The following is a 23,425-nucleotide window of genomic DNA, read 5'->3' on the forward strand; positions in this document are numbered from 1 at the left end:
GTATCCTTCCGCCCACCGCTGAAGACACAGTGAAGTGCGGCGGAGGGATACGCGCGGAGCTAAAGCTAAAGCTAACCTGACTGAGTGCAGCATGTTTCAGCAGAAAACAGCCACAACCGCGGCCAAAAGTCACGTTTACAGAGAATAAAAGCATTAAACGGCACCAGAGCGCCGCACGAGGTGAGCACTCTTACTGCGCGGAGCTTTGAAGAGTTATTCATGAGTTTGTTGAGTTAGCTTTTTGTTAGCAGTGGCTATGTGTGTGTGTGCAGCTCGAGGCTAACTGAGGGGCTAACAGCTGGAAATAGAACAAAACAGCAAAGTATTCACATTTAATTGGAACTTACGCTGCGGTTATTGAAACGAAAAGTGAATGTAACATTTACCTTTTTTATTCAGTGAAGTTATTTATTCTGTTTCATGTAAATGTTTATAAAGTTTTTGGTTTTGGTCCAAATCCAATGCTCTTAGCTTAGCATGCTAACATTCCTTTTTGTAATTGATTTTAACTGTTCAGTTTTAAACATTTGCATAAGGTCCATAACAAAAAAGAGTTCAGTAAAGTTTTGGTTATTAATTCAACATAAAAATTTATTTTCACGACATATTTAGTGTAAAAAAAATTCAAGTTCTGTGAGCTTCAAACCCCGTGAATGACAAGTTTAAGATGTGATTTTAATTTGTGGCAAATAATTTAGAAAATATGTGTAAATTATACAAAAATAATACTTGTCAAGGAGAATTTTTCTTAAAAAATGTAAGTTTAGGGCTGCAACAATTATTTGAAATAGTGGTGATTATTGCGTTGACTATTAAAATATTGAACATAATTATCTGGACTAAACGGACTCTAAATTACTTTTATAACAAGAAATTGGCATTATTAAATCCAACTGTTTTGAAAGAATAAAGTATTTCTGATTGACATGCAGTCATTTGTCAGAGCCGGGATTTGAACTGGCGACACTGTGGCCGGCTAAGTGCTGCTGCCTTAAAGGCGGTATGGACGATTTTTCGGCGATTTGAGAACGCAGGCGGAAGTGCACATGCCACTCCCCCGTGCTCATGCCACTCCCCCGTGCACATGCCACTCCCCCGTGCTCATGCCACTCCCCCGTGCTCATGCCACTCCCCCGTGCTCATGCCACTCCCCCGTGCTCATGCCACTCCCCCGTGCACATGCCACTCCCCCGTGCACATGCCACTCCCCCGTGCACATGCCACTCCCCCGTGCTCATGCCACTCCCCCGTGCTCATGCCACTCCCCCGTGCTCATGCCACTCCCCCGTGCTCATGCCACTCCCCCGTGCTCATGCCACTCCCCCGTGCTCATGCCACTCCCCCGTGCACATGCCACTCCCCCGTGCTCATGCCACTCCCCCGTGCTCATGCCACTCCCCCGTGCTCATGCCACTCCCCCGTGCTCATGCCACTCCCCCGTGCTCATGCCACTCCCCCGTGCTCATGCCACTCCCCCGTGCTCATGCCACTCCCCCGTGTGGACCGATACAACACACACGTGCGTTTGTTTATTAGCGCATCGCATCTCTCGTCTCCCGTAGATTTCTGTCACTTCTGCGTCAGCTCCAACTGTCTTTCTCCGTCTTCATTTTGCCCCGTACACTGAGGGAACTATATTATGATAGATCCATGCGCTTAGACACACGGAAACGTGGGGACGAGCCTGACGCAGCTGCAGGTGAGCGACAGGTGCGTTTTATGATTGATACGTGGCAGGACAAATGATTTATCCACGACACCAGGAAATATGATCAAAAATTTGCTGGAAAAAATCGTCCATTCCACCTTTAACCACTCCAGCACCAGAGTTTAGAAGCCTTCAGTCACATATTTACACCTTATTAGTTTAAAAATGTGTTGCAGGAGGGATAAGCCGGTTAGCTTAGTCGCTGCGGTCAAATGTGTTGGATATATATATATATATGTATATTAGATATTTCTGCATATACTTATTCAGGAACATGTCTAAGAAACTGATAAAGAATGAACCGTGCTAGCCATGCTAAACCAAGCTAGCCAATCCCCACATCCACTTGCACTATCTCCAGGCCGGGGGCCACTCTGGAGGAGACCAGGAGCTACATAGATGTGGCCCTGGTGATTTAAAACCCAAGACTAACAAACTGGATAGCTGAGCCACAACCTCTGCCCTACAAGCTAAAGTGGCAGATGTTCTGACTGAACAAGTGGACAACCTGGAGAATCGTAGTTCCAGAGGAAATCTGCAGCTTGTCGGTCTTCCAGAGGTCACTGACTGGAAAGATGTGGTCAAGTATATGGAGACCTGGATCCCTGAAAAGCTGTGAAAATAAAGCTTGACCCCAAGCCTTCCCCGAACCAGCGTCAAAGACCTATTATACTGCCATAAGTATCCATAACTTCACAGCCATGACACATGGCGGCGTCCAGACCACTCTCTGACCCGGATCAACCAAACCCCAAGTCTCTTTCTTCAACGACTTCTCAGAGCAAGTGGTCAATAAACACAAAGATTTCGATCGAGTGAAACCTGGCCTGAGAAGAAAGTGGTACACGCTCTGCTTTAGAAACGCTGAGGATCAACGTGAACGGAAAAAGAGCCAAATTCACTTCAGCAGAAGAAGCTGTGGGACATTTATTTTCTTTATTTCAATGAAAGGACCTGGACTGGAGACATGCGAGTGTGTGGCCCAGTGTGGGCCAGTGTGGCCCAGTGTGGGCCAGTGTGGCCCAGTGTGTTTGTAAATGCTCAGGTGAAAAGTTGAACCGTACCGGAGGGCCTTTTTTACCTCATATTGTTTTCCCTCTGATCTCTCTGTGGATCAGTCTGTGGGCTCTTTGCACTTTTTTGGGCATGAGCTCTTAAGTCTGCATTTTGTTTGTTCTATTATGTTTGGTTGTCGTGGTTCCTATGTTTGTGTGTTGTGTTCGACCAGAACAAGGGGACGGCATCTGAAAAGTTATGAATAGCATCTTTTAATGTTTGACATATTGAGTCCAATTAAATGGTCAAAGACATTGACAAAAAAAAAGTATATATACTCACAAGAAACCAATTTAAACGACGCTCTCACTTTCTATACTGAAGTTGTGGATCCAATGCAAACCACTCGTACTGAGAGTCATGTGGTGCCTGAGGTTCCTGTACAGGTCTTATACTGAGAGTCATGTGGTGCCTGAGGTTCCTGTACAGGTCTTATACTGAGAGTCATGTGGTGCCTGAGGTTCCTGTACAGGTCTTATACTGAGAGTCATGTGGTGCCGGGGGTTCCTGTACAGGTCTTATACTGAGAGTCATGTGGTGCCTGAGGTTCCTGTACAGGTCTTATACTGAGAGTCATGTGGTGCCTGAGGTTCCTGTACAGGTCTTATACTGAGAGTCATGTGGTGCCTGAGGTTCCTGTACAGGTCTTATACTGAGAGTCATGTGGTGCCTGAGGTTCCTGTACAGGTCTTATACTGAGAGTCATGTGGTGCCTGAGGTTCCTGTACAGGTCTTATACTGAGAGTCATGTGGTGCCTGAGGTTCCTGTACAGGTCTTATACTGAGGGTCATGTGGTGCCTGAGGTTCCTGTACAGGTCTTATACTGAGAGTCATGTGGTGCCTGAGGTTCCTGTACAGGTCTTATACTGAGAGTCATGTGGTGCCTGAGGTTCCTGTACAGGTCTTATACTGAGAGTCATGTGGTGCCTGAGGTTCCTGTACAGGTCTTATACTGAGAGTCATGTGGTGCCTGAGGTTCCTGTACAGGTCTTATACTGAGAGTCATGTGGTGCCTGAGGTTCCTGTACAGTTCTTACTGCAGATGACAGACGCTTGAGTCATGAGGAGGAAGTGAAGAATCCTTGGGTCAAATCTGTTCTTACGACATGGAAGGAGCTGATCAGAACAAACTAAACACAGATGTTACAAACTTAAAGTGGTAAAGTTTTATGACCAAAGGTTTTGTACAAATAGAACTGAGACTTAAGGTTCTGGAGGACAAAAGGTCTGATGGTTTTTCACCAGATGTAAAAGAGAATCACATGAAAAGCTTTGAGTTGAAAGAGAAACAGACTTTTATAGTTTCTTACAAATAGAGTTATTATAACCACCAAGACATTAAACAATAATGTGTCATGTTTCTTCATAACTCCAGGTCAAAGGTCAAAGGTCTAATTCTCCACAGGGAAATGCAACTGTTGGAGAAACAGCGCCACCAGGAGGCAAACCACTGACGTGTTCTGGGACTGTCCTGTTTGGATTCGACTGTGGCCACTACATTTGAATGTCGTGGTTGGACCTGCAGCCTCTGCTGAATAATCAGTTCCCCGTGAGCCCCGCCCCCGTGAGCCCCGCCCCCGTGAGCCCCGCCCCCTGTCAGACGGATATGTTTTTGAAGCGGGTCTGAAAAGTCGGCAACAACTAGTAATATTTGAATTGCTGGCTGGAGCTCACATGCATCTAATGTCCATAAGCAGTGTTTATGATCAAAAAGATATTTATGTTTATTATATTGTATTTCCTCGAGCTCTGGGCCCAAAGGCAGAAGTGAGCCCACTGTCCAGCCCACTGTCCAGCCCACTGTCCAGCTCTGTCCAGCCCACTGTCCAGCCCACTGTCCAGCCCTGTCCAGCTCACTGTCCAGCCCACTGTCCAGCCCTGTCCAGCCCACTGTCCAGCTCTGTCCAGCTCACTTCTGATTCGGTGCTTTTCTCTCGTGCGATGATTGCTTGTCTGAGAGTGTTTCTTGGATTCTGATTGGTTGTTGTGCGTGTGCAGATGGAGCAGGACATGCCTCCAGGGGGCGCCGTGGCTCCGAAGCAGAACACAAACTCTGACGCCTTCAAAGGAATCCAGCGCTCAGTCACAGGGATTATGGGTAAATATTAAGGGCGTCGGCCTTTAGTCGCTCAATTTTCACATTTGTATCAGACTAATAATTATTGACTTTAGATGAAATGGATTTATGTGGTGGAAATGGTTTTACACATGAAGTCGTGAAACATGGAGACACGCCCTCTTTTAGTCGACCAATCAGTCGGCTTCAGATTTGTGATGATTTTCAAACTCCAGATTGTTCCGTCACATTTGAAACTTATTTTCCTAAAAGATGAAACATTTTTTATAACTGATATTTGATTGAATGGTTTAATTTGGCCTGTTTTTGATGTTGTTTTGTAGAAACGGGTCCGGTCAACATTTCAGTCTTAAGTCCTGGTTCTGATCCAACTGAAGCCTCAAACCCACATCTGGACCTGAACCACACCCCCCAGACCCAAGATGACCCGACTGACCACACCCCCCAGACCCAAGATGACCCGACTGACCACACCCCCCAGACCCAAGATGACCCGACTGACCACACCCCCCAGACCCAAGATGACCCGACTGACCACACCCCCCAGACCCAAGATGACCCGACTGACCACACCCCCCAGACCCAAGATGACCCGACTGACCACACCCCCCAGACCCAAGATGACCCGACTGACCACACCCCCCAGACCCAAGATGACCCGACTGACCACACCCCCCAGACCCAAGATGACCCGACTGACCACACCCCCCAGACCCAAGATGACCCGACTGACCACACCCCCCAGACCCAAGATGACCCGACTGACCACACCCCCCAGACCCAAGATGACCCGACTGACCACACCCCCCAGACCCAAGATGACCCGACTGACCACACCCCCCAGACCCAAGATGACCCGACTGACCACACCCCCCAGACCCAAGATGACCCGACTGACCACACCCCCCAGACCCAAGATGACCCGACTGACCACACCCCCCAGACCCAAGATGACCCGACTGACCACACCCCCCAGACCCAAGATGACCCGACTGACCACACCCCCCAGACCCAAGATGACCCGACTGACCTGACCCAGAGTCAGGTCCAGACTGGTCCTGACACTGGTCCTGTCGCTGGTCCTGTCACTGGTCCTGTCACTGGTCCTGTCACTGGTCCTGTCGCTGGTCCTGACTCTGGTCCTGTCACTGGTCCTGTCGCTGGTCCTGTCGCTGGTCCTGACACTGGTCCTGACTCTGGTCCTGTCACTGGTCCTGTCACTGGTCCTGTCGCTGGTCCTGTCGCTGGTCCTGTCGCTGGTCCTGTCGCTGGTCCTGTCACTGGTCCTGACACTGGTCCTGTCACTGGTCCTGACTCTGGTCCTGACTCTGGACCTGTCACTGGTCCTGTCACTGGTCCTGTCACTGGTCCTGTCACTGGTCCTGTCGCTGGTCCTGTCGCTGGTCCTGTCACTGGTCCTGACACTGGTCCTGACACTGGTCCTGACTCTGGTCCTGACTCTGGTCCTGTCACTGGTCCTGTCACTGGTCCTGTCACTGGTCCTGACACTGGTCCTGACACTGGTCCTGACTCTGGTCCTGTCGCTGGTCCTGTCGCTGGTCCTGTCACTGGTCCTGTCACTGGTCCTGACTCTGGACCTGTCACTGGTCCTGTCACTGGTCCTGTCGCTGGTCCTGTCGCTGGTCCTGTCGCTGGTCCTGACGCTGGTCCTGACTCTGGTCCTGACTCTGGTCCTGTCAATGGTCCTGACACTGGTCCTGTCACTGGTCCTGTCGCTGGTCCTGTCGCTGGTCCTGTCGCTGGTCTTGACACTGGTCCTGTCACTGGTCCTGTCACTGGTTCTGAGGATGCAAACCTGGTCCAGACCAATGGCCCAAACCGGACCAAACCGGCAGGTCCAGGCCAGAGTCCGGCCCAGTCCATTGTGGTCCGAGTCCCGGCCATGGCCCTGCTAAAGGCTCTGGCCCAAAGTACTGGTCAGACCCAGGTCCGGATCCCGCTGCAGACTCGAGGTCCAGGGTCAGTCCTGGTCCCGTCCGCCGCTCCCAGTCACATTCACTTAACGGCGTCGGCCCAGAGTCTCACCCAGAGCCCGCTTTTCCAAACAATCCTAAATCCAAAAAGAACAGCGGGACCAGGCACGGGACTGGGACCGGGACCAGATCCAGACCTGGTTGGGGTCCCTCTGCCTCGTGAAGCTGTGCGTGCCCTCAGTCCTCCTCTGACCACCACACCTCTGAAGGTCAGTGTCTCCTGAAGGTCACTTTGAGGGAGTGAAACAAACTCATTTAAACCACAAAGATGTGCAAATTACAAATGTTTAACGTCTGGTCTGTCCCTCTGTCTCTCTGTCTCTCTGTCTCTCTGTCTCTCTGTCCCTCTGTCTCTCTGTCTCTCTGTCTCTCTGTCTCTCTGTCTCTCTGTCTCTCTGTCTCTGCAGGAGGCAGTGCCTCCTCTGGGCTTCAGACTGAATGGGCGACTCATCCCCCTGCTGTCAGGAAGTATGTACTACAACTGGTGAAACTAACTGATCATGTCAACTTGAGACATATTGTCTCTTGTCCTGCTGTTGGACAGTCCTCTCTGGTCCTCTCATGTCCTCTTGTCCTCTTTGTCTTCGTCAGCTGAAGGTCTGGAGCTCTCCGTTTCTTCTCATCCTCGTGGTTCCAGGTCCAGTCTGACGTCTCTACACCTGAAACAGGCTCCGCCCTCCAGCAAGAGAAAAGCCCCGCCCCCAGCCTGCAGCTCCGCCCCCGTCACAGGTGAGATCACATTTATGGACAGACTCTTACAGTTTAGATTCAAACTAATCAGTCTGGTTTCTACGGCTACTTGATCTGAGCAGGAAAAAGCATCTTTACTCTTTGTGGTGCAGGTTCCCCCGAGGCGGTAACGCCGACAAACACTGTAACGTCATGTGTGCCACGCCCACCCACGGAACCTACCAAGCCCCGCCCACGTTTGACACCACCGAAGCCACACCCACAGAAGCCCCACCCACAGAAGCCCAAAGTGGCCACTCTGCTCCAGAAAGGTACGAAAACGAAGGTCAAACGCAGATATGAACTCCAAATGCAGCAGAGTCTGACGCCTTGTTTCAGAAGAGCCCATCCCAGCTCCGCCTCCCGACTGCGCCCGCTGTGAGAGCCCGTTCAGACCTGTGCCCGAGCTGCGAGGGTTCATCTGCGTAAGGCCTGCATCTGCACCCAACACATTTGTCCTGGTTTAGCTCTGCTTTAGCCCTGCTTTAGCCCTGCTTTAGCTCTGCTTTAGCTCTGCTTTAGCCCTGCTTTAGCCCTGCTTTAGCTCTGCTTTAGCTCTGCTTTAGCCCTGCTTTAGACCTGCTTTAGCTCTGCTTTAGACCTGCTTTAGACCTGCTTTAGACCTGCTTTAGACCTGCTTTAGCCCTGCTTTAGCCCTGCTTTAGCTCTGCTTTAGCCCTGCTTTAGACCTGCTTTAGCTCTGCTTTAGACCTGCTTTAGACCTGCTTTAGACCTGCTTTAGACCTGCTTTAGACCTGCTTTAGACCTGCTTTAGCCCTGCTTTAGCTCTGCTTTAGCCCTGCTTTAGCTCTGCTTTAGCCCTGCTTTAGTCCTGCTTTAGTCCTGCTTTAGACCTGCTTTAGACCTGCTTTAGACCTGCTTTAGACCTGCTTTAGACCTGCTTTAGCCCTGCTTTAGACCTGCTTTAGCTCTGCTTTAGACCTGCTTTAGACCTGCTTTAGACCTGCTTTAGTCCTGCTTTAGACCTGCTTTAGTCCTGCTTTAGTCCTGCTTTAGACCTGCTTTAGTCCTGCTTTAGACCTGCTTTAGTCCTGCTTTAGACCTGCTTTAGACCTGCTTTAGTCCTGCTTTAGACCTGCTTTAGACCTGCTTTAGACCTGCTTTAGAACTGCTTTAGACCTGCTTTAGACCTGCTTTAGACCTGCTTTAGTCCTGCTTTAGTCCTGCTTTAGACCTGCTTTAGACCTGCTTTAGACCTGCTTTAGTCCTGCTTTAGTCCTGCTTTAGACCTGCTTTAGCCCTGCTTTAGACCTGCTTTAGCCCTGCTTTAGACCTGCTTTAGCCCTGCTTTAGCCCTGCTTTAGCTCTGCTTTAGACCTGCTTTAGACCTGCTTTAGACCTGCTTTAGTCCTGCTTTAGTCCTGCTTTAGACCTGCTTTAGTCCTGCTTTAGTCCTGCTTTAGACCTGCTTTAGTCCTGCTTTAGTCCTGCTTTAGACCTGCTTTAGACCTGCTTTAGTCCTGCTTTAGACCTGCTTTAGACCTGCTTTAGAACTGCTTTAGTCCTGCTTTAGTCCTGCTTTAGACCTGCTTTAGACCTGCTTTAGACCTGCTTTAGTCCTGCTTTAGTCCTGCTTTAGTCCTGCTTTAGTCCTGCTTTAGACCTGCTTTAGACCTGCTTTAGTCCTGCTTTAGACCTGCTTTAGACCTGCTTTAGTCCTGCTTTAGTCCTGCTTTAGACCTGCTTTAGACCTGCTTTAGTCCTGCTTTAGACCTGCTTTAGACCTGCTTTAGACCTGCTTTAGTCCTGCTTTAGACCTGCTTTAGTCCTGCTTTAGTCCTGCTTTAGCCCTGCTTTAGCCCTGCTTTAGCCCTGCTTTAGCCCTGCTTTAGTCCTGCTTTAGCCCTGCTTTAGACCTGCTTTAGACCTGCTTTAGACCTGCTTTAGTCCTGCTTTAGACCTGCTTTAGACCTGCTTTAGACCTGCTTTAGTCCTGCTTTAGACCTGCTTTAGTCCTGCTTTAGACCTGCTTTAGACCTGCTTTAGACCTGCTTTAGTCCTGCTTTAGACCTGCTTTAGTCCTGCTTTAGTCCTGCTTTAGCCCTGCTTTAGCCCTGCTTTAGCCCTGCTTTAGTCCTGCTTTAGCCCTGCTTTAGACCTGCTTTAGACCTGCTTTAGACCTGCTTTAGTCCTGCTTTAGACCTGCTTTAGACCTGCTTTAGACCTGCTTTAGACCTGCTTTAGTCCTGCTTTAGTCCTGCTTTAGTCCTGCTTTAGACCTGCTTTAGACCTGCTTTAGCCCTGCTTTAGCCCTGCTTTAGACCTGCTTTAGACCTGCTTTAGACCTGCTTTAGTCCTGCTTTAGCCCTGCTTTAGCCCTTCTTTAGTCCTGCTTTAGACCTGCTTTAGACCTGCTTTAGCCCTGCTTTAGTCCTGCTTTAGACCTGCTTTAGCCCTGCTTTAGTCCTGCTTTAGACCTGCTTTAGCCCTGCTTTAGCCCTGCTTTAGCCCTGCTTTAGCCCTGCTTTAGCCCTGCTTTAGCCCTGCTTTAGACCTGCTTTAGACCTGCTTTAGACCTGCTTTAGACCTGCTTTAGACCTGCTTTAGACCTGCTTTAGACCTGCTTTAGACCTGCTTTAACCCCTCTCCTCGTTCACAGATGTGCAGCGCTCAGGTCGGCTCAGCTCTTCAAACTCTCGACTGGAAGAGAAAAGACGAAAGACTCAAAACTAAACTGAAGAAACTGAACGTTCTGAAACACAGACAGAAAGTGTCCAAACCTCAGGGGTTCCACTCTGCAGCAGCCGTGAGTCTGTCTTCTAATGAAGCCTTTGTGTGAAGCTCTGATGAAGCTCTAATGAAGCCTCTGTGTGAAGCTCTGATGAAGCTCTAATGAAGCCTCTGTGTGAAGCTCTAATGAAGCCTCTGTGTGAAGCTCTGATGAAGCCTCTGTGTGAAGCTCTGATGAAGCTCTAATGAAGCCTCTGTGTGAAGCTCTAATGAAGCCTTTGTGTGAAGCTCTAATGAAGCCTTTGTGTGAAGCTCTGATGAAGCCTCTGTGTGAAGCTCTGATGAAGCTCTAATGAAGCCTTTGTGTGAAGCTCTGATGAAGCCTCTGTGTGAAGCTCTGATGAAGCTCTAATGAAGCTCTGATGAAGCCTCTGTGTGAAGCTCTGATGAAGCTCTAATGAAGCTCTGAAGCCTCTGTGTGAAGCTCTAATGAAGCTCTGATGAAGCTCTAATGAAGCCTCTGTGTGAAGCTCTAATGAAGCTCTAATGAAGCTCTGTGTGAAGCTCTAATGAAGCTCTGATGAAGCCTCTGTGTGAAGCTCTGATGAAGCTCTAATGAAGCTCTGATGAAGCCTCTGTGTGAAGCTCTAATGAAGCTCTGATGAAGCTCTAATGAAGCCTCTGTGTGAAGCTCTAATGAAGCTCTAATGAAGCTCTGTGTGAAGCTCTAATGAAGCTCTGTGTGAAGCTCTAATGAAGCTCTGATGAAGCCTGTGTGAAGCTCTAATGGAGCCTCTGTGTGAAGCTCTAATGAAGCTCTAATGAAGCCTCTGTGTGAAGCTCTAATGAAGCTCTAATGAAGCCTCTGTGTGAAGCTCTAATGAAGCTCTAATGAAGCCTCTGTGTGAAGCTCTGAAGCCTCTGTGTGAAGCTCTGATGAAGCCTCTGTGTGAAGCTCTAATGAAGCCTCTGTGTGAAGCTCTAATGAAGCCTCTGTGTGAAGCTCTAATGAAGCTCTAATGAAGCCTCCGTGTGAAGCTCTAATGAAGCCTCTGTGTGAAGCTCTAATGAAGCCTCTGTGTGAAGCTCTAATGAAGCCTCCGTGTGAAGCTCTAATGAAGCCTCTGTGTGAAGCCTCCGTGTGAAGCTCTAATGAAGCCTCCGTGTGAAGCTCTAATGAAGCTCTAATGAAGCTCTAATGAAGCCTCCGTGTGAAGCTCTGATGAAGCCTCTGTGTGAAGCTCTAATGAAGCCTCTGTGTGAAGCTCTAATGAAGCCTCTGTGTGAAGCTCTAATGAAGCCTCCGTGTGAAGCTCTAATGAAGCCTCTGTGTGAAGCTCTAATGAAGCCTCTGTGTGAAGCTCTAATGAAGCCTCTGTGTGAAGCTCTAATGAAGCCTCTGTGTGAAGCTCTAATGAAGCCTCCGTGTGAAGCTCTAATGAAGCCTCTGTGTGAAGCTCTAATGAAGCCTCCGTGTGAAGCTCTAATGAAGCCTCTGTGTTAAGCTCTGAATGAAGCGCCTCCATGTTTGTTTGGCCGAAGCCCCTGTCATCAAACATGGCCGCCGTTTTGAGCCAAAGCCAGTGCTTGTTAGCATGTGGTGCTAATTTAGCCTTTAGCGGCTATAGCTACATGCTAGTCCACCGACGATGTGCCGTCGTGTGTAAGCTGTGGCCCCTGGGAGAACTGGAGACCGGTTTGAACTGTGGCCCCGCCCTAAGCTGTGGCCCCTGTGAGAACTAGAGACTGGTTTAAGATTTGGCCCCGCCCTAAGCTGTGGCCCCGCCCTAAGGGGAAATAAACACTCCTTTGTTTTCTGTCTCTTTCAGAGTAAAAGCATCTCATCTTTACAGAAGCCTCTGAGAGCGCCAGGTCACTTCCTGTCAGGGCCCCGCCCTTCTGCAGGTCCCTCCCCCTCTACAGGCTCATGGCCCCACCCCTCTTTAGGCTCCTCCCCCACAGACGGGTGCAGTAGCGCTGGTGTGTCTGTAGGCGGCGCTTTGGGGCGACTCGTCATTGGTCTGGAGGATTTTTACTACGGCAGTTCAGAAGGTCACGTGGGAGCTCAGAACAGATCCATCCTCATGTATCCATGTGTTCACTGCAACCAGAAGCTGCGCGGCAACGTCAGGTACTGCTAATGCTAATGCTGCTGCTAATGCTAATGCTGCTGCTAATGCCACTGCTAATGCTAATGCTGCTGCTGCTGTGGATATTGATCAAATTATTGTCATGTCTGTGTCCTATTTATCATGGGTCACGATGAACTTTCTGTGTATTTTCTGATTATCTGTGGACAAGTCTGAACAATCTTAAAGCGGACGTCACATCAAAGTCAGGACATGTTTATCAGACCCAAGCAACAGCTTTATAAAACACAGCTAATTCTTGTGATGGGTCGAATCTCAGCTGCAGACGAACAACATGCTACTGTTTTGCCTGTTTTTCCATGTTTTCATCAAATAAAGAACTTGAGAACGATCTTCACCTCTCGCAGTCTGTACAGACTAAACTTCGACACTGCTAATGCTGCTAAACCCTGATGTGTTGCAGGTTGATGCAGCACATGATCAGTCACATGACGGACGGGTCTTCGTGTTGTTACTGTTTCCGTCAGATCGTCCCTCTGGTCAGACTGCAGCGCCACCTGGAGGTGGTGCATCAAAGCTCCAGCTCCACAGGTTTGTTCTCCTCATATGGTTTGTTTGGAAAGACATTCAATAATGCCACATTTCTAGTGGTGAAAAGCGTGTTTGACCTTTATCTGGAGCTGACCTGATCCTGGCACGTTTCCTCACTCCCAATTCAGACATTTGACAATATGTGTTAATTACTCAATGTATTCTGCCAAATTAGCAACTGAACTTTAGAATTAAAATTGTCTTTCCAGGGTTAAAATGTATAGTGAGAAATGAGACATTTAGACACAGCATTTAAACTTCTGAATGATGAAACAAACTAAAGCAGGTCTGATTCTTCAGTCTGAGCTCAGAAGGTTCTAGGATCATCTCCACACATTTTATACCGGCTTAAAAAGTGTCATTTGTTTTGTAGTGGTTTGTCAGATCTGTGAATGTGAATTTGAAACTGAAATCGCGCTCCTGGTGCACATGAAGAGCACCCACAAGCCTGGAGAGATGCCCTACGCCTGCCAGGTACCCCAATACTACTACTTCTACTTCTACCACTAAAACATCTGGGACCGAGGGGCCTCACCGGGCGTTTAGACCGAGGGGCCTCACCGGGCGTTTAGACCGAGGGGCCTCACCGGGCGTTTAGACCGAGGGGCCTCACCGGGCGTTTAGACCGAGGGGCCTCACCGGGCGTTTAGACCGAGGGGCCTCACCGGGCGTTTAGACCGAGGGGCCTCACCGGGCGTTTAGACCGAGGGGCCTCACCGGGCGTTTAGACCGAGGGGCCTCACCGGGCGTTTAGACCGAGGGGCCTCACCGGGCGTTTAGACCGAGGGGCCTCACCGGGCGTTTAGACCGAGGGGCCTCACCGGGCGTTTAGACCGAGGGGCCTCACCGGGCGTTTAGACCGAGGGGCCTCACCGGGCGTTTAGACCGAGGGGCCTCACCGGGCGTTTAGACCGAGGGGCCTCACCGGGCGTTTAGACCGAGGGGCCTCACCGGGCGTTTAGACCGAGGGGCCTCACCGGGCGTTTAGACCGAGGGGCCTCACCGGGCGTTTAGACCGAGGGGCCTCACCGGGCGTTTAGACCGAGGGGCCTCACCGGGCGTTTAGACCGAGGGGCCTCACCGGGCGTTTAGACCGAGGGGCCTCACCGGGCGTTTAGACCGAGGGGCCTCACCGGGCGTTTAGACCGAGGGGCCTCACCGGGCGTTTAGACCGAGGGGCCTCACCGGGCGTTTAGACCGAGGGGCCTCAGACGTGTTCTTCTCTCTTTCAGTTGTGTGGTTTTCGCTCCTCGTTCTTCGCTCGGACTTGGAGACATTTTGAGGAAGTTCACGCCAACACCAAACACTTCCTGTGTCACTTCTGCCTCCGAGTGTTGAAGGCCGAGCGACCGTACCAACAGCACGTGGCCCGGCACCAGGTCTGGACCGGACCGGACCACAGGTCGAGTCCAAACGGTTCTTTGGTGGTAAAAGTGTGTGTGTTTCAGAGGAAGCAGATGTTCAGCTGTAACAAATGCAGACTCCATTTTCTGACGCTCAAAGATCGACAGGATCATCAGCACTTCCTGCACGACACTCACCTGAGGCCGGCCCAGCTCAGCGGACTGAGACCAGGGACCACGGTGAGATTACGCCTGATGCCCTCCCGTCCAGGACAAACCAGTGACCACTGCAACGAGCTCTTTACTCTGACCACTGCAACGAGCTCTTTACTCCGACCACTGCAACGAGCTCTTTACTCCGACCACTGCAACGAGCTCTTTACTCTGACCACTGCAACGAGCTCTTTACCCTGACCACTGCAACGAGCTCTTTACTCCGACCACTGCAACGAGCTCTTTACTCCGACCACTGCAACGAGCTCTTTACTCCGACCACTGCAACGAGCTCTTTACTCTGACCACTGCAACGAGCTCTTTACTCTGACCACTGCAACGAGCTCTTTACTCCGACCACTGCAACGAGCTCTTTACTCCGACCACTGCAACGAGCTCTTTACCCTGACCACTGCAACGAGCTCTTTACTCCGACCACTGCAACGAGCTCTTTACTCTGACCACTGCAACGAGCTCTTTACTCTGACCACTGCAACGAGCTCTTTACTCTGACCACTGCAACGAGCTCTTTACTCTGACCACTGCAACGAGCTCTTTACCCTGACCACTGCAACGAGCTCTTTACTCCGACCACTGCAACGAGCTCTTTACTCTGACCACTGCAACGAGCTCTTTACTCTGACCACTGCAACGAGCTCTTTACTCTGACCACTGCAACGAGCTCTTTACTCCGACCACTGCAACGAGCTCTTTACTCCGACCACTGCAACGAGCTCTTTACTCTGACCACTGCAACGAGCTCTTTACTCTGACCACTGCAACGAGCTCTTTACCCTGACCACTGCAACGAGCTCTTTACCCTGACCACTGCAACGAGCTCTTTACTCTGACCACTGTAACAAGCTCTTTACTCTGACCACTGCAACGAGCTCTTTACTCTGACCACTGCAACGAGCTCTTTACCCTGACCACTGCAACGAGCTCTTTACTCTGACCACTGCAACGAGCTCTTTACTCTGACCACTGCAACGAGCTCTTTACCCTGACCACTGCAACGAGCTCTTTACTCTGACCACTGCAACGAGCTCTTTACCCTGACCACTGCAACGAGCTCTTTACTCTGACCACTGCAACGAGCTCTTTACCCTGACCACTGCAACGAGCTCTTTACTCTGACCACTGCAACGAGCTCTTTACTCTGACCACTGCAACGAGCTCTTTACTCTGACCACTGCAACGAGCTCTTTACCCTGACCACTGCAACGAGCTCTTTACTCTGACCACTGCAACGAGCTCTTTACTCTGACCACTGCAACGAGCTCTTTACCCTGACCACTGCAACGAGCTCTTTACTCTGACCACTGCAACGAGCTCTTTACCCTGACCACTGCAACGAGCTCTTTACCCTGACCACTGCAACGAGCTCTTTACTCTGACCACTGCAACGAGCTCTTTACCCTGACCACTGCAACGAGCTCTTTACTCTGACCACTGCAACGAGCTCTTTACCCTGACCACTGCAACCACTGCAACGAGCTCTTTACCCTGACCACTGCAACGAGCTCTTTACTCTGACCACTGCAACGAGCTCTTTACTCTGACCACTGCAACGAGCTCTTTACTCTGACCACTGCAACGAGCTCTTTACTCTGACCACTGCAACGAGCTCTTTACCCTGACCCTGCAACGAGCTCTTTACCCTGACCACTGCAACGAGCTCTTTACTCTGACCACTGCAACGAGCTCTTTACTCTGACCACTGCAACGAGCTCTTTACCCTGACCACTGCAACGAGCTCTTTACCTGACCACTGCAACGAGCTCTTTACTCTGACCACTGCAACGAGCTCTTTACCCTGACCACTGCAACGAGCTCTTTACTCTGACCACTGCAACGAGCTCTTTACCCTGACCACTGCAACGAGCTCTTTACCCTGACACTGCAACGAGCTCTTTACTCTGACCACTGCAACGAGCTCTTTACCCTGACCACTGCAACGAGCTCTTTACCCTGACCACTGCAACGAGCTCTTTACTCTGACCACTGCAACGAGCTCTTTACCCTGACCACTGCAACGAGCTCTTTACCCTGACCACTGCAACGAGCTCTTTACTCTGACCACTGCAACGAGCTCTTTACCCTGACCACTGCAACGAGCTCTTTACTCTGATCACTGCAACGAGCTCTTTACCCTGACCACTGCAACGAGCTCTTTACTCTGATCACTGCAACGAGCTCTTTACCCTGACCACTGCAACGAGCTCTTTACTCTGACCACTGCAACGAGCTCTTTACCCTGACCACTGCAACGAGCTCTTTACCCTGACCACTGCAACGAGCTCTTTACTCTGACCACTGCAACGAGCTCTTTACCCTGACCACTGCAACGAGCTCTTTACTCTGATCACTGCAACGAGCTCTTTACCCTGACCACTGCAACGAGCTCTTTACTCTGACCACTGCAACGAGCTCTTTACCCTGACCACTGCAACGAGCTCTTTACCCTGACCACTGCAACGAGCTCTTTACTCTGACCACTGCAACGAGCTCTTTACTCTGACCACTGCAACGAGCTCTTTACTCTGACCACTGCACCGAGCTCTTTACCCTGACCACTGCAACGAGCTCTTTACCCTGACCACTGCAACGAGCTCTTTACTCTGACCACTGCAACGAGCTCTTTACTCTGACCACTGCAACGAGCTCTTTACTCTGACCACTGCAACGAGCTCTTTACTCTGACCACTGCAACGAGCTCTTTACCCTGACCACTGCAACGAGCTCTTTACCCTGACCACTGCAACGAGCTCTTTACCCTGACCACTGCAACGAGCTCTTTACCCTGACCACTGCAACGAGCTCTTACCCTGACCACTGCAACGAGCTCTTTACTCTGACCACTGCAACGAGCTCTTTACCCTGACCACTGCAACGAGCTCTTTACCCTGACCACTGCAACGAGCTCTTTACTCTGACCACTGCAACGAGCTCTTTACCCTGACCACTGCAACGAGCTCTTTACCCTGACCACTGCAACGAGCTCTTTACTCTGACCACTGCAACGAGCTCTTTACCCTGACCACTGCAACGAGCTCTTTACTCTGACCACTGCAACGAGCTCTTTACCCTGACCACTGCAACGAGCTCTTTACCCTGACCACTGCAACGAGCTCTTTACTCTGACCACTGCAACGAGCTCTTTACCCTGACCACTGCAACGAGCTCTTTACCCTGACCACTGCAACGAGCTCTTTACCCTGACCACTGCAACGAGCTCTTTACTCTGACCACTGCAACGAGCTCTTTACTCTGACCACTGCAACGAGCTCTTTACTCTGACCACTGCAACGAGCTCTTTACCCTGACCACTGCAACGAGCTCTTTACTCTGACCACTGCAACGAGCTCTTTACCCTGACCACTGCAACGAGCTCTTTACCCTGACCACTGCAACGAGCTCTTTACTCTGACCACTGCAACGAGCTCTTTACCCTGACCACTGCAACGAGCTCTTTACCCTGACCACTGCAACGAGCTCTTTACTCTGACCACTGCAACGAGCTCTTTACCCTGACCACTGCAACGAGCTCTTTACCCTGACCACTGCAACGAGCTCTTTACTCTGACCACTGCAACGAGCTCTTTACCCTGACCACTGCAACGAGCTCTTTACCCTGACCACTGCAACGAGCTCTTTACTCTGACCACTGCAACGAGCTCTTTACTCTGACCACTGCAACGAGCTCTTTACTCTGACCACTGCAACGAGCTCTTACCCTGACCACTGCAACGAGCTCTTTACTCTGACCACTGCAACGAGCTCTTTACCCTGACCACTGCAACGAGCTCTTTACCCTGACCACTGCAACGAGCTCTTTACTCTGACCACTGCAACGAGCTCTTTACCCTGACCACTGCAACGAGCTCTTTACCCTGACCACTGCAACGAGCTCTTTACTCTGACCACTGCAACGAGCTCTTTACCCTGACCACTGCAACGAGCTCTTTACTCTGACCACTGCAACGAGCTCTTGTGTTTGTTGTTTGCAGGTGAGATCAGGTGTGTTTGTTGTTTGCAGGTGAGATCAGGTGTGTTTGTTGTTTGCAGGTGAGATCAGGTGTGTTTGTTGTTTGCAGGTGAGATCAGGTGTGTTTGTTGTTTGCAGGTGACCGTGAGGACGTTCCAGGTCGTTTCTTCTGACTCTGAGATGCAGAAAAGGCCCTGTCCTGCTCCTGCTCCTGCTCCTGCTCCTGCTCCTGCTCCTGCTCCTGCTCCCTGCTCCTGCTCCTGCTCCTGCTTCAGTAAGTCCCAGTTTAATTTCACTGTATCATGAGTTTAAACGGTTGTTTTCTGGGACAAACAAACATAACAAACATGTTCTGTGTTTCAGACTCTGTCCAGAGTTCGGATGAAAGCGTGTAAGAGGAAAGCAGTGGACAGTTTGGGGGCGCTGCTGGCTCATCTGGACAGGTCACTTTTGTGTTTAAAGGATAGTTTCTGCTTCTTTTAAAACTCCTCCTCACCTGAAGCTGCAGACAGTCATGACAGTCGCATCGCTGTAGTTGTAGTCTCCTTGTGTGTTTCTGTTTCAGCTCTGACTCCGGTCACTGTGTCGAGTGCTTGTCTCAGTTCCAGGACTTCAGACTCACTTTCCGTCCACAGTCAGATGTTGTCGTGCAGATTTCAGACGTGCTGCTCCAGAGCTTACGCCAACCACATGATCAAGTACATCGTTTATCATTGTTCCATCAAATGTGCCTGTGTAAAAGCACGAGCTCATTCCTGTTCTTCCCACAGTAATCACTCCTCAAACAGGAAGTGCCTCTGTTCCCTGCGTCTTCACCTCTTGTCCCAGGTAAACGCCTCGACCAATCGGCCTCTGATGCGTGAAAGCGTTTACCTGAGCAGAACCGTGTGTTTCAGCCGGGGCGGCGCTCTCGAGTGCCTCACCTGTGGATTCTCCTCAGACTCTGGAGACGTCATGGCCCTGCACCTGTCGAGCTCGCCCAAACACACCTGTCTGCTGACGGAAGGAGACGACGAGCTGCAGAGGTGTTCAGGTGAGAGGGAGGGCATCTGACACACACACACACACACACACACACACACACACGAGGGCATCTGAGACACACACACACACACACACACACACACAGGTGAGAGGGAGGGCATCTGAGACACACACACACACACACACAGGTGAGAGGGAGGGCATCTGAGACACACACACACACACACACAGGTGAGAGGGAGGGCATCTGACACACACACACACACACACACACGAGGGCATCTGACACACACACACACGAGGGCATCTGACACACACACACACACGAGGGCATCTGACACACCACACACACACGAGGGCATCTGACACACACACACACACACACACACACACACACACACACACACACACACACACACACCACACACACACACACACACACACACACACACGAGGGCATCTGACATGTCTGTGTTACAGAGGAAGGGGGTGAAGTCAGAGGAGGGTTTGTCCCCATCGAGCTCATGCAGAGCTCCTCCCACCTGTCCATCAAAGTCCTGAACAAACCCGCCCACTTGTCTTCACCTGTCGCCATGACGATCACCACGAGAGGCCCCGCCCCTCGCCCTAAGGTAACCCCACCCACCACACAATCTGTTTGAAGCACCCGGCCTTTAGGCCTGAACCCCGCCCTCAACCCCCGCCCTCAACCCCCGCCCTCAACCCCCGCCCTCAACCCCCGCCCTGAACCCCGCCCCTGAACCCGCCCCCGAGCCCCGCCCCGAACTCCGCCCCTGAGCCCTGCCCCGAACCCCGCCCCTGAGCCCCGCCCTGAACCCCGCCCTCTCTTCCTCAGGTGGCGTCCCTCTCCGTCTCTCGTCTCTCAGTTTGCTCGACTCGCTGCTCTTCGGCGTCGCTTCTGCCTCGCGGCGCTTCGGTTTGACGCATGCTCTGATTGGCCGATGGGTGCGTGAGCAGAAGAAGGGATTGGCCAATCGCAGGTGGAGGTGGGACACAGGGGGCGGAGCTCGCTGGGTTCTCACTGAGCGCGAGCAGAACAGAGCAGTCAAACCAGACGCCATTTTGGATCTGAGCCAAAGGATCCTCGGAGCTGAAACCCCGCCCCAAACCAGGTAGAACCCTGTTCTATTGGTCTAAAGTCATGTTTGTCTGGAACGTTCTAAACACCGTGTCCTGCGGCTCAGGCTGAACTGGGCTGTGGACTTCCTGTTACGACACGACCTCGGACTGGAAACCAGGAGCAAGAAACTGAGGGACATCGGCTCCTCTGTGGTGACCCGCACCTGGGACAAGGTACGACCTCTGACCTCTGATTCGCTCCTCAGGTTTAGAACAGTTCTGACTCTGGTTCTGGTTCTCCTCAGGTTTAGAACAGTTCTGACTCTGGTTCTGGTTCTCCTCAGGTTTCCTCTCTGAAGGTTCCTCCTGCTCGGTTCTGCTGTCTGGATGAGTTCCCGATCTTCTTGGACTCCCAGGCTCTGTCCTCTCTCTCTCCTGACGGCCTGAGGGGTGGGGCCTCCCAGAGGAGCGCCCCCTGGTGGAGGTGGTTCTGTGCGCTGCATCAGACGGTTCTCTGTTGCGCCCCCTGCTGTTCTACCACAAAGATCTGCCTCCTCTGCCCCACGGTTTCCCTGACAACGTTCTGCTGCGAGCGACAGACGGAGGCTTCAGTCTGAGACAGAGAGCCCAGATGTGGAGCCACGAGGTAAAGAGAGCGGGGGGCCCCTGATACGGGAGGGCCCCTGGTACGGGAGGGCCCCTGGTACGGGAGGGCCCCTGGTACGGAGGGCCCCTGGTACGGGAGGGCCCCTGGTACGGGAGGTCATTGTCTGGACCCTTGAAACACAAACAGGTGTGTTGAAACCCTGGAGCGGGAGATGTCTCGTGAAAAGGGCCCCTCCTCGTGTAAAGGGCCCCTCCTCGTGTAAAGGGCCCCTCCTCGTGTAAAGGGCCCCTCCTCGTGAAAAGGGCCCTCCTCGTGTAAAGGGCCCCTCCTCGTGTAAAGGTTTGGAGCTGGACTGTTCTAAACTCTAACGAGAGTCTGATGTTCTTCAGGTGTGGTCTCCTCACCTGGGCTTAAGCTCCGCCCCCTCTGTGCTTCTATTGGACGAGCACAGTGGTCACATGACGGAGGCCTTCCTGCAGCCTCTGCGGCTCACGCGCTCAGAGATCGTGCACATTCCCCAGGGCTGTGCGTCTGCAGTTCAGCCACTCGACCAGTGTGTGGCGCCAGTGCTGCGAGACTTCCTCCAGGTAATAGTACTGCCATTACTCTATTAACACTACTTTTACTAATACTACTACTTTTACTAATACTACTACTTTTACTAATACTACTACTTTTACTAATACTACTACTTTTACTACTTTTACTAATACTACTACTTTTACTACTTTTACTAATACTACTACTTTTACTAATACTACTACTTTTACTAATACTACTACTTTTACTAATACTACTACTTTTACTAATACTACTACTTTTACTACTTTTACTAATACTATTACTTTTACTACTTTTACTAATACTACTACTTTTACTAATACTACTACTTTTACTACTTTTACTAATACTATTACTTTTACTACTTTTACTAATACTATTACTTTTACTAATACTACTACTTTTACTACTTTTACTAATACTACTACTTTTACTAATACTACTACTTTTACTAATACTATTACTTTTACTAATACTACTACTTTTACTACTTTTACTAATACTACTACTTTTACTAATACTACTACTTTTACTAATACTACTACTTTTACTACTTTTACTAATACTACTACTTTTACTAATACTACTACTTTTACTAATACTACTACTTTTACTAATACTACTACTTTTACTACTTTTACTAATACTACTACTTTTACTAATACTACTACTTTTACTACTTTTACTAATACTACTACTTTTACTAATACTACTACTACTACTTTTACTAATACTATTACTTTTACTACTTTTACTAATACTTTTACTAATACTACTACTTTTACTACTTTTACTAATACTACTACTTTTACTAATACTACCACTTTTACTAATACTACTACTTTTACTAATACTACTACGTTTACTACTTTTACTAATACTACTACTTTTACTAATACTACTACTTTTACTAATACTACCACTTTTACTAATACTATTACTTTTACTAATACTACTACTTTTACTACTTTTACTAATACTACAGCCACTTGGCCTGTCACAGTAACACTATAAATTGATTTGATTTGATATTTAAACTTTATGACTCTGTAACAGTTACTGTGTAATATCTTTAGTCCGGGTTTAGATACTTGTTTTAATGCCTCTCTCTGACCCCTGACCCTTCTCTGACCTCTGACCTCTGTTTCAGGTGCGCTGGTCTCAGCTCGTCTCTCAGGCTTCAAGTTTCTCAGAGTCTGACCTGGTTCTGACCCTGAGCTGCTGGTTCAGTGAAGTCTGCCACATCCTGAACGAGAACAAACACTTCATCCACAGGTCAGAGGTCAAACACTTCAGCCACAGGTCAGAGGTCAAACACTTTATCCACAGGTCAGAGGTTAATCACTTCATCCACAGGTCAGAGGTCAAACACTTCATCCACAGGTCAGAGGTCAAGCACTTCATCCACAGGTCAGAGGTCAAGCACTTCATCCACAGGTCAGAGGTCAATCATTTCAGCCACAGGTCAGAGGTCAAACACTTCAGCCACAGGTCAGAGGTCAAACACTTCAGCCACAGGTCAGAGGTCAAGCACTTCATCCACAGGTCAGAGGTCAAACACTTCAGCCACAGGTCAGAGGTCAAACACTTCATCCACAGGTCAGGTCAAACACTTCAGCCACAGGTCAGAGGTCAAACACTTCAGCCACAGGTCAGAGGTCAAACACTTTATCCACAGGTCAGAGGTTAATCACTTCATCCACAGGTCAGAG

General features: G+C 50.1%; 1 protein-coding gene across 1 annotated transcript; it reads left to right on the forward strand.

Moving 5' to 3' along the window:
• Window positions 1-57: 57 nt before the first annotated feature.
• Window positions 58-23,419, forward strand: LOC140363685 (uncharacterized). The gene is given in 25 exon segments (XM_072450292.1): window positions 58-180; window positions 4,764-4,863; window positions 5,166-7,045; window positions 7,244-7,304; window positions 7,428-7,565; window positions 7,679-7,837; window positions 7,905-7,990; window positions 10,186-10,332; window positions 12,086-12,387; window positions 12,810-12,937; window positions 13,311-13,411; window positions 14,170-14,316; window positions 14,386-14,520; window positions 18,620-18,778; window positions 18,845-18,924; window positions 19,052-19,125; window positions 19,128-19,179; window positions 19,252-19,309; window positions 19,378-19,514; window positions 20,290-20,598; window positions 20,671-20,779; window positions 20,890-20,996; window positions 20,999-21,191; window positions 21,542-21,739; window positions 22,864-23,419. Coding segments are annotated over 24 exon segments (5,400 nt in total). The 5' UTR covers window positions 58-180; the 3' UTR covers window positions 23,404-23,419.
• The last annotated feature ends 6 nt before the right edge of the window (window positions 23,420-23,425 follow it).

This window comes from Eucyclogobius newberryi, unplaced genomic scaffold (assembly GCF_026437365.1).
Source record: "Eucyclogobius newberryi isolate DKJ021-1_F unplaced genomic scaffold, fEucNew1.0.hap1 SCAF_173, whole genome shotgun sequence".
NCBI classification, from domain to species: Eukaryota; Metazoa; Chordata; class Actinopteri; order Gobiiformes; family Gobiidae; genus Eucyclogobius; species Eucyclogobius newberryi.